Source organism: Poecilia latipinna, unplaced genomic scaffold (assembly GCF_001443285.1).
Source record: "Poecilia latipinna isolate Pla-1442-1.1 unplaced genomic scaffold, P_latipinna-1.0 Scaffold145, whole genome shotgun sequence".
Lineage (NCBI taxonomy): Eukaryota > Metazoa > Chordata > Actinopteri > Cyprinodontiformes > Poeciliidae > Poecilia > Poecilia latipinna.
This window is the reverse complement of record NW_015112761.1, coordinates 66469-82038: the sequence shown is the minus strand read 5'-3', so window position 1 is coordinate 82038 and position 15570 is coordinate 66469. Positions and strand designations below refer to the sequence as shown.

At 37.1% G+C, this 15570-nt stretch overlaps 1 protein-coding gene across 1 annotated transcript; it reads left to right on the top strand.

Annotated features, from left to right (window-relative positions):
* The first annotated feature begins 1542 nt into the window (after positions 1-1542).
* sash3 (SAM and SH3 domain containing 3) lies at positions 1543-14398 on the top strand. Its single transcript, XM_015029142.1, has 8 exons — positions 1543-1771; positions 6409-6504; positions 8515-8649; positions 9313-9448; positions 10710-10861; positions 11995-12207; positions 12288-12432; positions 13783-14398. Exons 1-8 carry the CDS (start codon positions 1715-1717, stop codon positions 14040-14042), a joined length of 1194 nt encoding a protein of 397 aa, XP_014884628.1. The 5' UTR covers positions 1543-1714; the 3' UTR covers positions 14043-14398.
* The last annotated feature ends 1172 nt before the right edge of the window (positions 14399-15570 follow it).

Sequence of the window (15570 nt, the reverse complement as noted above, 5' to 3'; positions counted from 1 at the left end):
GATATTTGTACTAGAAATTAGACTAAAACACTAGGTAGGAGTTTGTGTTTTTGCAGTGCACTCAGGTGTAACTAGTTGATTTTTAGCTGCATCATTGTTTACATCTAGATTATAAACAAAATTAGGTCACAGCGTTTGAGGAAATGTTGTTCCACAGCACAACTGGTGGCCAAACGTTTACGACATTTATTAATAATTTATGTTTAAATACTTTTACATCTGATATATTGAGTAATTTTTCATAACAAGACATTTTTGTTTGTTTGCTTTACATTTTGTCTGTCATTCCTTTGAGGCTCCACATGGTGAATTTATCACGGTATGGCCACTCAGCTGCTGGTTGTTGTTTTCATACCTTTGTGATCATAAAGACAGATGAGTTTGGCTGCCAACCTGCAGTCAAGTGACAGGAAACTCAAGCAGGGCATTCTCTACTCATGTGGTTTTCACACCACTGAAATAACAAGCTGAAGTTGCCTTGCACTGAACTTCCTTCTCTGCACTCGCTGCCTGATCGTGTTTTTGCCTCCCTGTCCTGCAGCTTGACTGTATGTTTTTAAAAAGAGTGCAGACATTTTTCTGAGTCACTCCTGTATTTTTGTCCAACGGCCGTCTCTTCTGGAACTTGTGACTGACGTTGCAACAAATTTGTCTCATAAGTTATTAGCTGCATGAACATTTGCTGCTGCGATTGTCCTGGCTTGGAGAATTTTGTAGCCTCAGTGGTTGGCAGCTGCAGAGCCGTTGCAGTTTCCAAATATGTCATCCTTGATCATCTTTCACTTCCACACTTTACATGTGCTCACTATGAATACATTTGGACATGTTGACTGTAAAACTTTTGACCTGAAACTATCATTTAGTCTAAATAAACAGGTGGAATTTTTTATTTATTTAAATTAATACATGACCTTCAGAACAAAGTCATGGCGCTTTTATTCAACTGATTTTGAGCAACTTGCATTTGAAAAATTTCTTTGAATCTTTTCACACTTCAAAACACTTTACTCTAGTTTCTAATGCAAATGTCTCAGCACACTTAAATAAGACACAACTAACTTACAAGTATTTTGGTAGCAAGATATATGAGCTTCTATTAAGTCAATAATTTCTTAATATTGATTAAAAAATACTAGTTCAATTGGCAGATTATTCAACTTATAACAAGAATTATTTCCCATGTTATAATATTTTATAATCTGCCAGTGGAACTAAAACTTTTTCATCAATATTAAGTAATTACTTACTTAAAACAAGCTCACATAACTTGCTAAAAAGTTACATGTGTGTTAGTTTTCTCTTATTTCAAGTGTACCAAGGTATTTGTACTAGAAGCTAGACAAAAACTCTTGGTAGGATTTTGTGTTTTTGCAGACCAGAACTTGCCATAATGGTGCCTGAGAGCTGTTGAGTATATAAGTTCACTTTTTTCAAGGAAGCTAATGGCACGCAATCATGAGTAATGCGTGTAACCAACCCAGTAGCTCTGTTGAGGTTCTGAGCAGCAGAAACAGGGTTTGCCTTTTTAGTTTCATTGCACCCATGTGACTTCCTGACTTGTTCACTTCACTCTTTTGCAGCAGAGTGCACCTCAGCCCTCTTCTCTTCCTCCTCACCTCGCTCCGGATCGCGGCAGTGCAGTGACAGACGTTAGGTGATTAAACTCTGCAGCCTTCTCGCAGCTTTTCTTGTCCAGAGAGAAAAGTGGAAGAAGATGCTGAGGCGAAGGCCATCGAACGCCTCAGAGAAGGAGCAGACGCAGAAGAAGAAGGTGAGTTTCTGCTTCTGACTTTGCTTTGGGAAACCAACAGGTTGGTGTGTATAAAACTGAGCTTCATCGTTTTACCGTTTTGTAGTAAAACTCCGGTGAACGCCTGACACTCTGCTGGTTTTGTCTAAGTCTTTTAAACACAGGATGTCAGCTCAACTTAGTGCAGAGCTCTGCGGTCAACCTGAAACCCCCACAAACGCAGAACTTTAAAAACCTCTCACATATTTAACTAGTTTAGGTCCTTTTGTGTATTTCCTAACTACCTGCTGCAGCTTATGCTTTGTGAGTACCTCCATTCTGGCCTGGTGATTCATTGCAGATGCAGATTGAGTCAGAAAAGACCGTGTGGCTTCAGCCGGCTTCGTCTCCAGCTGTCACCAAATCAGCACGCCTCCCACACTCGACACCAGTGCCCTTATTTTCCATCCTCAGCCCTGCTCCTGCGGTCTGATTGACATCTTGTCATTACACATCTCCTCGCTTTTGTTCTCAGAAAACATTTGTATTCGCTCAGGGAGTCATCGAGGTTGGAGGACCTCCTCGCTGTGGCTTCGATTTTCAGCAGCTATTCAGTTTATTCGATCACGTTGCAGCAAAAACTCGAGATGTTAAAGGTCGGCGAGTTTGTCTGACTTCACCTGCGGTTTTAATTCTTCAGGTTTTTGACTCCGCTGAAATGTCTGCAATGATTGGCTGGCAGCAGTTGCTCAAGCTTTGCCCGTTTCCTGTGGTTTCAGCACGCAGAGACAGAAGGATGAGCTGCGATAAGATTTTTTGCGCTGCGCCACAGTTCGACGGAAAATTAGACAAAGAGTTTCCGCCACAGATAGAGGGAAAACTGTGCTTGTGGATAGTCATGCAAAGGAGTGAAAATCGCAACCGATTTGGTTAATAGCAGTTCCTAATTTCAGAATGTGTGCAGGAAAATTGTAGTTTGTACAACAAAGAAAGAAGTTCTCAGGGTTTGGACGTACACAAATGTCAAACATGATGAGGAAGTATGAAAACCGGTGTTTCCTATTTTCAGACATCCTAATTAGCATATTTTAAAGATTCGATCTGGAAGTCTGATGTTGTATTGCTACTTTCATCACTTATAGATCTTTGCAAAAGTTCTCTTTAACCTTTTTATCACAGTATAACCACAAACTTCTATGAAATCTACTGAGATTTGTGCAATAGACCAACACAAAGTAGAGCACAGGTGGAAAACAGATTCCTGTCTTATCAAAGTTTTACAAATGAAATTACATCATTTATTAATGATTTATTCTGATTAGTTCCAGGTGATATGCAGTTAGAGTTTTACTGCAGTATTTTGTGAAAAAGATAAAGATTATTTAGGTAACTGTGTGACTGTCACTGCGTGGCCCAGCATTCATAGCGCCACAAACACAATATTTATTTAAAACAGGCTTCTTCAGGATCAATTAAAAACATTATATTTAAATCACTAAACTACACAGTTACTTCATTTAATCATATTTTCAAATTTACTGACATTTATTTAAGTTCTTGTGCAACAAACAGTGAAGAAAAATAACATTTCTGATCATATTATCAGTTTTGTTTTCATTTACTATCAATAACTGAAGTTTATCATGACAATGATAAATCAATATTCTTATCATAAGGACTCTGATTCACCTAAATAAAGTTGATCATGAAGTTAAACTGTCTGGGTCACAAACAGAATGGTGTGCAAGGTGAAATACAAAACATACACCACTAGGCATGGTGTTAGCAGCATCATGCTGTGGGGTTCCTTTTTGTCAGACGATTTTTATTGAGCTTAAACTTGTGTAAAATGAATACACATCATTTTAATAGCTGGAAAACAAAAAATTAGTGCAACAAGTTGCTTTAAGAAATCTACTAATTGGTAAACAGAGTTCGCTTGTTTTTACTTTCGTCATAAATTTTTATACTTGTTAGAAAAGTTTAGTGAAAATGGACATTAACATTAATCTGGGAAGCGGCCAACAAGAGTCCAACTCTTCGTCTTTCACTCCAGAACTCGAGTATAAATGGACGAAAGTCGAAGTCAAAATTGGCAGAAATCCATTAAAACTTCTGTTGCAGTTTTCCACCAGATATGTAGGGGGCGCTGCAAACATGTGGAAGTAGATTCCCTGGCCAGATAAGAAACTTTTTGGGGTTCATGTGCAAAACCAACCAATGGTTGATTTAACCTGAGTTGTAACTGCTTACATTTCAGCGGTCAACTGAAAACTATCAGGGTTTCTAATAATACCAGCTGCAGGTTTTCCCCTTTTGTCACTTTGCAGCCGCTGACTGGAAATATATTTTAGTAATATTTGCACAGTCAGAGCCGCATTTAACTAGTTACATCTACTCAATTACATTTACTTGAATAACTTTTTTGGGGGAAAAAAATACTTTTAAGAGTATTTTACTACACTGCACTTTTACTTGAGTAATTTTATTGTGAAGTTTTTCTGTTCTTGAATAAAATTTCTGTTTTCTCTACCTACTGAATGAGAAACAAACATGTTTTAACACAGACCTGCAGTTTTTGTTTAAGTTTTATATGTTTTTATTGAAAGAAACTGATTAGAGAAAATTTATTTCGCCTGATTTTGTTATTTTTTGTTACTTATATGAATTATTGTCACTTTGGTATTTTAGTCCATCTGATGGATTAAATGTTTATATATTAAATAAAAGAGAATTTGATCACTTGCTCTATTTGAGTAACTTTTTACCAAATCCTTTTTTATTCTTAGTTCAGTAATTCTTGGACGGCTATTTGAGTAAAAATTAAACTACAATATTTGGGTACTCTGCCCACCTCTAAATGTAGGACAACCCTGAAAAATGGCAAAATACTTGAAATTGGGTCAAAGGTTCACCTGAAAGTTAAAATGTCCGAGTCAAAGTCCAAACTTAAATCCAATTACAAATCTGTAGGAAGACTTGGAAAAAGACGACCAAACATAATTTCCAATTTGTCAAAAAAGCTTTGACAAATTGACTCAGGTAAAAAAAAACTTACAGAGGTTCTTGGTAGTTATTTAAAACTAATATCCCCAAATTAGATGAGTTGTGTTAATATTTTGGAAGTTTTGTAAAAATAAACATATTTAAATGTTTCTTTGGGAACATCATGGATTTATCGGTATTAAACTACCAGGCATCACTTCGTACCTGCTGACGTCTAGGACTCATTTTATTAAATGTTATAAAATGTACTGTGTCTTGCATTTGTTAAAGTATTTTTTCCTAGTGGAGACATTTTTGGGCACCAAAACTGGCTCCAGCCCAGGGGCCCATATCCTGGTAAATCCGGCCCTGCTGGTGGTTGAAATATGTACAACTTTCTGTCAGTCCATCAGAAAAAAATCCCAATAAAGTTGAGTTTCTCCTTTAAACAAAACGTGAAGAAGTTCCAAAGATATTAATACTTCAGCTAAGCGCTCTACATTAGTGGTGCGGTTTATTTCAGAGACAGCTGTTAATCAGCCGCCCTCGTTTCCTTTCTGCTCTATATTTACACAAACACAGTCACAGGTAGAGCTGCAGAAAGCTCAGGACACAGATTTCTGGCTGCACTGCAGAAACACAAACACAGCAGGTGTTTCTTTCAAACTGACATAAGATAAAATTTACTTACATGTAACTTTTCAGCAGGATATAAGAGCTTGTTTTCAGTAAAAATAATCCCATAGTATTGATTAAAAAGTGCTAAGATACAAATGTTTTATTAAAAGTGAAATAATCTGCAGTGGAACTACAACTTTTTAATAAATATTTAGGTTTTATTTACTTAAAACAAGCTCCTACATCTTTCTGAAAAGTTACTTACAAGTTAGTTTTGTCTTATGTCAAGTGCACTAAGATATTTGCACCAAAAATACTTGGTAGGATTTGGTGTTTTTGCAGTGTGTTTGTGCAGAAATAAAACAATAATTTGGTAACACTTTATTTAAAGGGCTGTGCACAAGACTGATGTAAATGTCAAAAACATGAAGGAGTCTTTGTGAATGTTGTCATGAAGTGTTATTTAGTAAATAATGACACTTTTAGTGCAATGTTTAGACTTGTAATGGGCATTCAGTTCAAGTTTTCCTGCATCTTTGCTTTAAAACTGTCATTATTCACTATATAATGAAAATTTGACACTTTTATTGGACTTTTAAATGACATTTTGAATTACTTATATCACTCTTAGGCATTCATGTTTTATTCATTTTATCACTCAATGTTATATTTGTATTCTCAAATAACTTGTCAACTAATAAGCAGTTCCCCTTGGAGATCAATCAAGTATATTCTACTCTGTTGACATTAAAAATGTTGTTATTGACCGAGCGACACTTCATGACAAGAATCATAAACATTTATTAAAACTCCTTCGTGTTCATAGCAGCTGTTATGTGAGTTTTATGCACATTCCTTCAAATAAAGCGTTACAAATTGTTTTCATAACCAGAAATCGTTCTGCACTTTCACTGTTTGACCCGTACAAGATAAGAGCAGAAGCCTCATCAGCGCTGCAGCACAAAATCACCAAGCAGCAGCCATTGTGCACCAACAGTCGCTTATCTGATGCTTTTTTGTGTGTTTGTGCCTCTGCGGTTTGTGCTTTTTCTTCATGGCCTTTTCGTGTTTTGCAGCTCACCTTGCAGAGGTCCAGCAGCTTCAAGGATTTCATGAAGCACAAGCCCACCTCCCCCTGCACACCAGATAAGGAGTTCACCTTAGACGAGCATGTGAGTCTCTCGCCCAAAGCCAGTTTGAAACAAAAGGCTGGAAAAGTAGAAGTAGGCGCCTCAATCTTTGTCGTTTTAAGTTCCTGCATGGTTGTTCCTACAGGTAGTGTTTTCACAGTGTTCCTCATTTTTCTTCCATCCCAGAGAGAAACCCCACTACTGTCAGTTGCGACTGAATTAAGCTTCCCTTTTTTTTCTTTTTTAAATCAGCCGCTTTACATTTTCTGTGCATCTCCTAGCAGAAAGGGTTAGTCACTTCTCGGCAGCGTTGAGCGAGTTGTAGGACGAAGGAGTGCAGAAGTACCGAAGCGGAGAGGAAGTAAGAAGGAGAAGCAGTGCGGTGCAGATGACAGCACCGAGCAGACAGGATGTCCTCTGGTGACAGCTAGTCAAGCAGAGAGCCTCTGCGTCAGACAGGCTGAGCAGAGCAGAAAGCATTAACCAGGGCCTTTCCCTGGAGATTATAACGCGCTTACGACTCGCCGTTATCAGGTTTTAATCCGACAAATTAACTCAGCCATGAAATCTGAGTGAGAATTAAACTTCTTCAGAAATAAAACACTTTATTTGAGTCCTGATTGGACAGCTTATAGGTAAACAGTGATGGGTCTGGTGGCACTAAAGTGATACTCCTCCAGTTGCATAATTTACTAGATTGAATTAATGCAGAAGACAAAATCTTACCAAGTTTGTCTAGTTTTTAATGCAAACATCTTATTACATTGGAAATAAGACAAAACTAACTTACAAGTAACTTTTCAACAAGATATAGGAGCTTGTTTTAAGTAAATAACTCCTCACTCTGGCAGATTATTTCACTTTTAACATGGAAAATGTATTGTTATAAGTGAAATAATCTGCCATTGGAAATAGTTATTTTTCATCAATATTAAGAAATTATTGACATAAAACAAGCTCCTATTTCTTGCTGAAAAGTTACTTGTAAGTTAGTTTTGTCTTATTTCAAGTGGATTAAGATATTTGCATTGAAAACCAGTGAGATTTCGTGTTTTTGCAGTGCATGGCTCTACATGCTGTTACTCCCTGATGATGTCATTTGGTGTTTAATAAAAACCTCCAGGCTTTTGCTGCATGATTTTCTCTCTTCGTCTCTCTGCTCATTCCTGTCTGAAACACGGGTCAGTAAAGATGCTAACAAGATGCTAGCAAGATGCTAACAAGATGCAAACAGAATTAATAATGGTAAAATTGCAGACGTGAAGAACTAAATGTGTTGCACCCACAGCCAAACCAATGGCAAACAGTAGATAAGTTTTCATTACTAACGTGTCGATATTTGATAAAGTTCTCGTTCCACTGGCAGATTATCTCACTTATAACATGGGAAAAATAATCTGCCAGTGGAACTAATACTTTTTCAAGAATTAACTTAAAACAAGCTGTAAAGTTACCTGTAAGTTAGTTTTTCTTACTTAAGATGTTTTCACTAGAAAGTAGAGCAAAAACACTTGGTCAGGTTTTGTGTTTTTACAGTGTAATGAACGTAACTTTGGGAAATAAACTGATGCACAACATTTTGGAGAGTGAAATGGTTTGTTTCCAGGTAGAAAATGAATTTAGGAAGGGTTGAAATAGCTAAAGATGGCGACTTTAGTTGGTCAGAAAGACAAATTGACCCAGAGACGTTGTGTGGCTGTGCGCCTGTTGCAATGTATTCATGTTGTATGTAATCAAAACTATTGAGTAACCGCCTTGTAGAAATAGTGAGAACCTCAGTTTCCTTGAATCACCAGGCTGCAGATGTGTGTGCGTGCATGTGTGTGCGTGCGCATGTGTGTGTGTGGGTTTTCAAACACCAAGACCACAAACCTGCAGGGTTTCTAGTTCGTGAGAATTTAACCTTTTTTTGTCTGAGTGATCAAGATAAACCGGCTTCGACGTTGTGACTTTAAAGGAACAGGTCGCTGTTTTACACTTTCTGTGATCTCTTGTAACCTGACAGGTGTTGATAGAGAGCTGGTGTTTTTTATTTTTTTTTTCTTGTGTTAGGTGGGAGAGAATGTGACCGAAGAAGAAGCAGTGAAAAGTGGCAGCAAACTTGGGAAAAAATGGCGCAACGTCATCTCCCGTACGATGACCCGGAAAACATCCAAGATGGTGCAGAAGGCCCTGGCTGAGGAGGGGGTGAGCAAAGCACAACCTGATGAATTAAATCCTTACCAAATGTAATAGAAATATGCTTACAGCCCTAAAAACCAGCCCACAGCGCATTAATTCATGCTCCAGATGAACCCTGTTTAAAAAGACTTGCAGCTTGTTATTCTGAGCTATTTGCCTCCCCCTTGTGGTCAGAAAATGCGCTGCATTATTTTAGAGTAAGTCAATAAAATACAGAAACTGTTAACAGAACAACTTGATCAAATATTTTTTTATTAAATTTTTTTATTTTAAATAAAAAAAATGATTAATCATTATCATAAAGGTGCAGAACATTTAGACTTTATATTTCTAACATTTAATAATATATTTTAAAGTATGAAATGGTTATATATTCTTCATTTAAATATATCTTTAAATAAATAAATTCTCTTCAATATGCAAATTTAAGTGAATTGCTCAATTTGATCAACATTTCAAATTATTTGTGATAACACAAATTATATTTAGCAGAAATAATTTAAATAGAATGAATGTTTTTCTCATTGTTTTCATTATTGACTGCTATTCAAGCAAGAAAAACAGGACTAGTTTAATATATTTCACTGATATTTAGTGTTTCGCCATTGGGGTTAATTAAAAGTGAATGGTTCTCTGAGCTATGTTGATTTTTTAATGTTTTTTCTCCAGGCGGAGAGCGGCGAGGAGCTGTCCCCTGTCTCCTCTGACTTTCTCCCAGACCTGAGTGCGGGACAGAGGACGTCCGTCTGCTCCACGGGTTCAGAGGACACGACTCCCAGCCCAGTCTGCCGCCAGCTTTCTGCCAGTAAGCCTGCGAATTTCAAGAACCTCCACAGAAAAACCAACAAACACGCTGCCCTTTTATGGTCAAGTTTAATTGCCCAGAGAAAATATTTAATTCACTGTAACTGTGTCACGGTTTTTATGTTTGTGCAAGTTTTCACCACTCAGAAATAATTGGAACTAGCATTATTATTTTTTCCTAAAGGGAAAAATTTAACCTCATAAAATATTTGACATCTGCTGACAGATGGTTAAAAAATAGATTTTAATAATATTCCAAAGAATGAGAGAAGGAGGGACCAGTGAACTCTCCCCCACTGCAAAAACTAAAAGACTTTTTATCTGGTTTATAATGAAGATATCTTGAAATAAGACAGAACTAAATTAATGTTTCAGCAAAATATAGGAGCTTTGTTAAAGTCTATAATTCATTAATACTGATGAAAAAGTGCTTGTTCTGTTATTTTACATGAGAAAATGCTTTGTCATAAGAGAAACTAGGACTTATTTTTAAATCAATACTTATGAATTACTATCTTAAAACAAGCACCTATATTTTGCTGAAAAGTTACTTGTAAGTTAATTTTGTTTTAATTAAGGTCTACTAAGATATTTGCACTATAAACTAGATCAAAATTACCTGGTAAGGTTTTGTTTTTGCAGTGTAAATGAACACATAAAACCTGACAAGTCAACATAACATAAGACAAAGGGTTACTATAACTCCAAATAAGACAACCTTACTGGTCGTTGCTAGGCAACCACAGTTGGTGGGAACTTGAAACTTCTTGCTGCAAAGCAGGTCGTTGCTAGGCAACCAAAGAGTGAGAGAGTTAGTTGGTTCACATTCAAAAATACTTTACTGATCCCAAAGGGAAATTAAATGTTGTTGTCACTCACATGAATTCAGATTCTTCAGTTAGTGTACATTGTGATGGCTGTTGGTAGGAAACATCTCCTGTAGCAGTCTGTGTTACAGCAAATATGAAGAAGCCTCTGACTGAAGACACTCTGTTTTCCCTAGAAAGTCTCATGAAGAGGATTTTCTTAATTTTATGAAGAATCCTTCATAAAATGATCCCACCAAACTTTCTTAGCTAGCCATGAGAGGTTGAACGGCCAAAGCTTTTCCTCTGCCTTCATTTCCCAGAATCCCAGAATTAGAGCTCAGTGAATATTCTATATGTTGAATATTCTATTATCTATTGATACTGATGATGTGTCTACAGCGATACATATTGTTACTAATTTATTGTCCAGCGCTAACCTTCTGTTGTCTTCAGGCAGCGACAGGCAGAGCCTGGACAGCGGGTACTGCCAGCGGGACAGCATGAGGCTGGAGGACAGCGCCTACAACGGGCCTTTCTGCGGCCGCGCCGTGGTCCACACCGACTTCACTCCCAGCCCCTACGATGTGGAGTCGCTGAAACTCCAAGTGAGTCTGTCTGTGATCTGGCCTTTAGCTGAGTCTGCTGTCTGGTTGTTGTTGTCCTCCTGGGAGCTTGTTAGCTCCACGAAACAAGACGGCTCATCTGATTATTATTCTGCAAAGGGAGAATAATCTGCAGGGCCCAACGCTGTCTGAATGTTTAAACACACTGACTCAATCTAAGGAAAACATAAAAAAAGGAGTAAGAAGAAAAGATAGGTCTATAGGTGATGCAAAATATGTCCATTACATTTTTCACACAAAATCATTCTTAGATAATGAGATTTTAAGTTTTCTCAGTTCTGCTATTTCAGATTTTGAAGTAAAACATTTTTAAAAATTTCCAAAAGTAAAAGAAAAATTGCTTTTAAACTCAGAAATGATGATGCTTCTTTTCTAGCAACAACAGAAAAAAAAACAAATGTGTAGTTTTTTTTCTAAATAAAATACAAAACATGATCGGTTGAAATTAAATCAAAACATGTTTTTTTAGGTAGAGTTGAGAAATTCAAATAAAAAAAAAAATTAATCTGTTTCAGATTCCCTCTTAAAATTTAAGCGTCAGTCTTGCTACACTGACATCGTTAGATATTATATTATAAATATTATAGATATTTTAGCTTGAGCCGCCCACCTCTAGTTTACACTCATTGGTGGAAATGGCTGAAAACAGATGTCAATTATATGACCGCACATCTTTGATAAGTAGAAGTAGAGCCTCCTGCACAACCAAGTGGTATCTGGACTGTAGGTCAACAACAAAACACTTGTGTTTTCCAGCAGCCATTGTACAGAGCATGCAGCGGTAAAACCTACTGACCAAACATGCTGGAGATCTGCTGGGGTTGCTAGGTAACAGGGGGAACTCTGCTGGGGTTGCTAGGTAACAGGGGGAACTCTGCTGGGGTTGCTAGGTAATGGTGCAATACCATCAAATGTGACTTATGTTTTTGAAATGACTTATTTTCCAGGCACCAAAAAACATGAATTTTTTTGTGTCTGGGTGTTTTTTTTAAGCGCTTGAACTGTTTTTAGATGCAGTTGAGACCCAAATTGAAGAACAAAATAGGCCCCCTTTAATGACGGTTTCCGAGGTTTCATTAAACCTTCATCTCGATGCTTTGCGTCTTATTTTACAGAAAGGTGACATTATCCACATCATCGACAAGCCCCCCGTGGGAACCTGGACAGGAAAGCTCAACAACAAAGTGGGATCCTTCAAGTTCATCTATGTCAACCTTCTGCCTGATGAGACGCCTCCAACCAGGAGGAAACGCTGCCACAGCAAGGGCAACCGGTCCAAATCCAAGCCCAAAACCTTGGAGGAAGTCCTGGACCGCATCGGCCTGACGGTACGTGGACCGAGCCGGTACCGCTCTGGTTCCTGTCCACACATTAATCACAGTCTGATGAGAGTTTCACTGTGTTTCAGGAGCTGAGTTCCTTGCTGTCCATGCATGGCTTCCAGAGCCTGGAGGACTTCACCGGACTGAAGGAGTCTCACCTGAACGAGCTGAACATCACAAACCCAGATCACCGCTCCAAGATCCTCAACGCAGCTGACCTGCTCAGAGACTGTACGTCCAAACACGGCAAAACCCCGTCAGATTTCAGATTAACACTGCTCGACGGCTGCTACTCAGACCAGGAACTGAAAATAAAGTTTTTCTTTTTATTTAGGAGGAAAAATAAGACAACTGGCTTTCCTGTCAGATTTAATTCATTTTTATTTATATACAGTGATATTTCACCAAAAAAACTGAGAAACTGGTTAGCTTTACTTTTGCTGGATTATAATTTGGCCAGCATGTCCAGTGGTAAATTTAAGTATAGAATGCATTTTATTGTAATTCTGGTTTAAATTTATATTAAGTCAGCCAAATACCATTAAATTCAAGAAATTTGGGGATTAGAAATAAAAAGCAAAATATCATCAGCATAAAGGGAAACCTTGTTCAGTTTGACCTTCTGAAAGCCCTAAAAGGTCAATAACAACAAACTGACATGCAGATCTTAGCTAAAAGTGACATAATGTGTCAGTGGAACAGGACATTTTACCCACATCATAAATCTATTTTTTAATCCACTGACAGATTATAGCTACAGTTGAAATAATCTGCCAATGGAACAATAATTTTTTAGGCAATATTAAGGAATTATTCACTAAAACAAGCTCCTATGTTGTGCTAAAAGTTGTTTGTGAGTTAGTTTTGTCATATTTTAATTGCATTAAGATATTTGCACTAGAAACTAGACAAATACTTTTTAATATTTTGTGGTTTTGCAGTGCATTGTCTTTGTCTTGCAATGAGTATTTTGGGGCCAGAGTAGTTAGAAAAAATTAGTAAATATTCATAAAAAATTTCTCAAATATTAAAAAAACAAACAAGAAAACTGCTGGGTTTGAGAAGTTGGAAATTTGCTAGAAAAAAATCTGAAATTGTTTAGAAAATTTTCAACTTTTAAACTCAGAATTTCCTAAATTTTTTTCTCACAAATTTCTGAGATTAATCTAAAATTTCTGTTTTTATAGCAAATTTTGGATTTTTCAAACACAGAAATTTCTTAGTTTTTTCTCTAAAATTTCTCAGATTAATCCAACACTATCAGTTTCTTCCAGAAAATTTCTGACTGTTCAAACTCAGAAATTTCCTAGATTTTCTCAAAAATTTGAGGTTAATCTAAACTTTTCTGATTTTTTTTCTAGTAAATTTTCAGCTTCTCTAACTCAGAAATTTCCTTGTTTTTTTTCTAGACGATTTATAAGATTAATCTCAAAATCTCAGGGTTTTTTGGTAAAATGTACTCGTCTTTTTTTTATTTTCTATCTGCACTGGCTTTAATACGGCGTCATCCTATCTGAAGCCAAGTTAAAGATTCCTTTGACATATCCTGTACTTAAACCTGATATATTTTCCATCTTCCAGCTGAAGACGAGTCTGAACCAGAGGGTGATGAAGAGGAGGAGGATAAGTCAGCTGAAAACTCGAAGGAGCCGCGGGACTCGGGTTGCTTTGAGAGCTCAGAGAACCTGGAGAACGGCCGCGAGGAGCCGAAGACGGAGGAGGAAGAGTCAAACCAGCCAACAGAGAGAGAAGAGGAGAAGTCGGAGGAGACACGGGAGGCCGGGGACCTGGAGGCCGTCCAGGATCAGCTGCAGGAGCTGGCGGTGGACGAAGGACAGTGATGGAAAACTCTCAAACATTCCCCTCTGATTTCTGAGAGGGAACGGCATTTAACGTCTCTCTTCATCGAAAGAGAGCAGATTGAGCCACTTCATTGCTTCAAGCCGGCCGTCCGTTACTGAAGGCTGATTTTCCCATGATAACGATGATTTCACAGCTCGCTTACAAGCAACACAAACTGTTACCAGCTGCCACAGGGGGCAGCTTTTTTTAACCAACTTGTAAAATATGATGTTATAACTTTACTTGAGGCGTGTTTTGTTGTATCACTATAATGTCTATGCTAAAGCATTCAAGGGTTTCACTCGGGCCCCTACTCTGTCCTTTGTGTTTCAGTGTTTTCCTTCATGAATGTAAACTATCTTCACATTTTTCATGTATCTAAAATGTCACTGTTGTTGTTTTCTGTGACTGTAAATAAATTAAATAAACTTTAATCAATAGAGTGTAAATAATGTTGGTTAATCCCTGATTAAATTGGTCTTTAGTTCTGCGTTAAAATTCTCAGGTATCTGGTTAAACATTTTCACTGCTTTCCATAAATGCTTTTTTTCACTAGTTGCCATGGAGACAGTAGCTGATAAATTATAACATCAGAGTTTCCTTTCCTGAAGCTCCTCCCCTCCCTAACGCAGTGCATTCTGGGAGTAATATTCACAAAGATACCATCTTCAGCAACATTTTGATGAGTCAACAAACAGCAGAGTACAGTTGGTGTCAAATATTTTTCATTTTAAAGATATTAATAAATGTTTCTAGAGGTCAAAGGTCAACTAGCCAGTCCACATTCACAAAATTGAAATAAATATTGTGTCAATCATCTGTGCTACATTTGTGCTGCAAAAATATTTGTTTGGACTGCAATAATTTAAAAAAAATGAAATTTGATGTTTGTGCTGCTAAAATTGTAGAAGCAGTTAACTGACACCAAATTTGTTTGACTTGTTAACCTTTGATGACCTCTGGAAACATTTATCAATATCTTTAAAATTATAGCAGCACAAAATGTTTTGCTGCTCAGACCTAACTTAAACATTTGACACTAATTTCATTTAATTCTGAGACCTTTCCACTAATGCAAACACACCTGCGTACAAAACTATATTCAAATTGTGAAAAAATATTTAAAAAGTCTGTTTATAGTAAGACAACATTGTTTATTTAATGGACACACAGATCAAGTAAAAAGAAGTGAAGCAATTTGAATGAAATACAGAGAATCACAGTGTTATGTTGATACCAAACAAAGAAAACATAAATAATGATTCCTTCAAAGTATCTGTATATATAATGCGGTGTAACTGGCTGATCAGAGCATTCAGATCTGATCTTCGTTTCAACACAGGAATTATAAATACAAGAGCTAAGACTGGTCTTCAAAAATAAAAAACATAAAAATCCATCAGACCCTTTAAAATGTGCTTCAAAAACACAAACATCCCTTTTCTCAAATGTCCACTACCTACATTCCTGCTTCTTCATAATAACACCAAGCCGTCTTAAAATACCTTCACAGTAAAGGAGTTCAGC

Bases quoted from the DNA above. Each gene is read 5' to 3' on its own strand.
- sash3 (XM_015029142.1), top strand. From the start codon at position 1,715: ATGCTGAGGCGAAGGCCATCGAACGCCTCAGAGAAGGAGCAGACGCAG. The intron at 9,449-10,709 runs GTAAGCCTGCGA...TGTTGTCTTCAG, and splicing joins CTGCCGCCAGCTTTCTGCCA to GCAGCGACAGGCAGAGCCTG. The intron at 12,208-12,287 runs GTACGTGGACCG...ACTGTGTTTCAG, and splicing joins TGGACCGCATCGGCCTGACG to GAGCTGAGTTCCTTGCTGTC.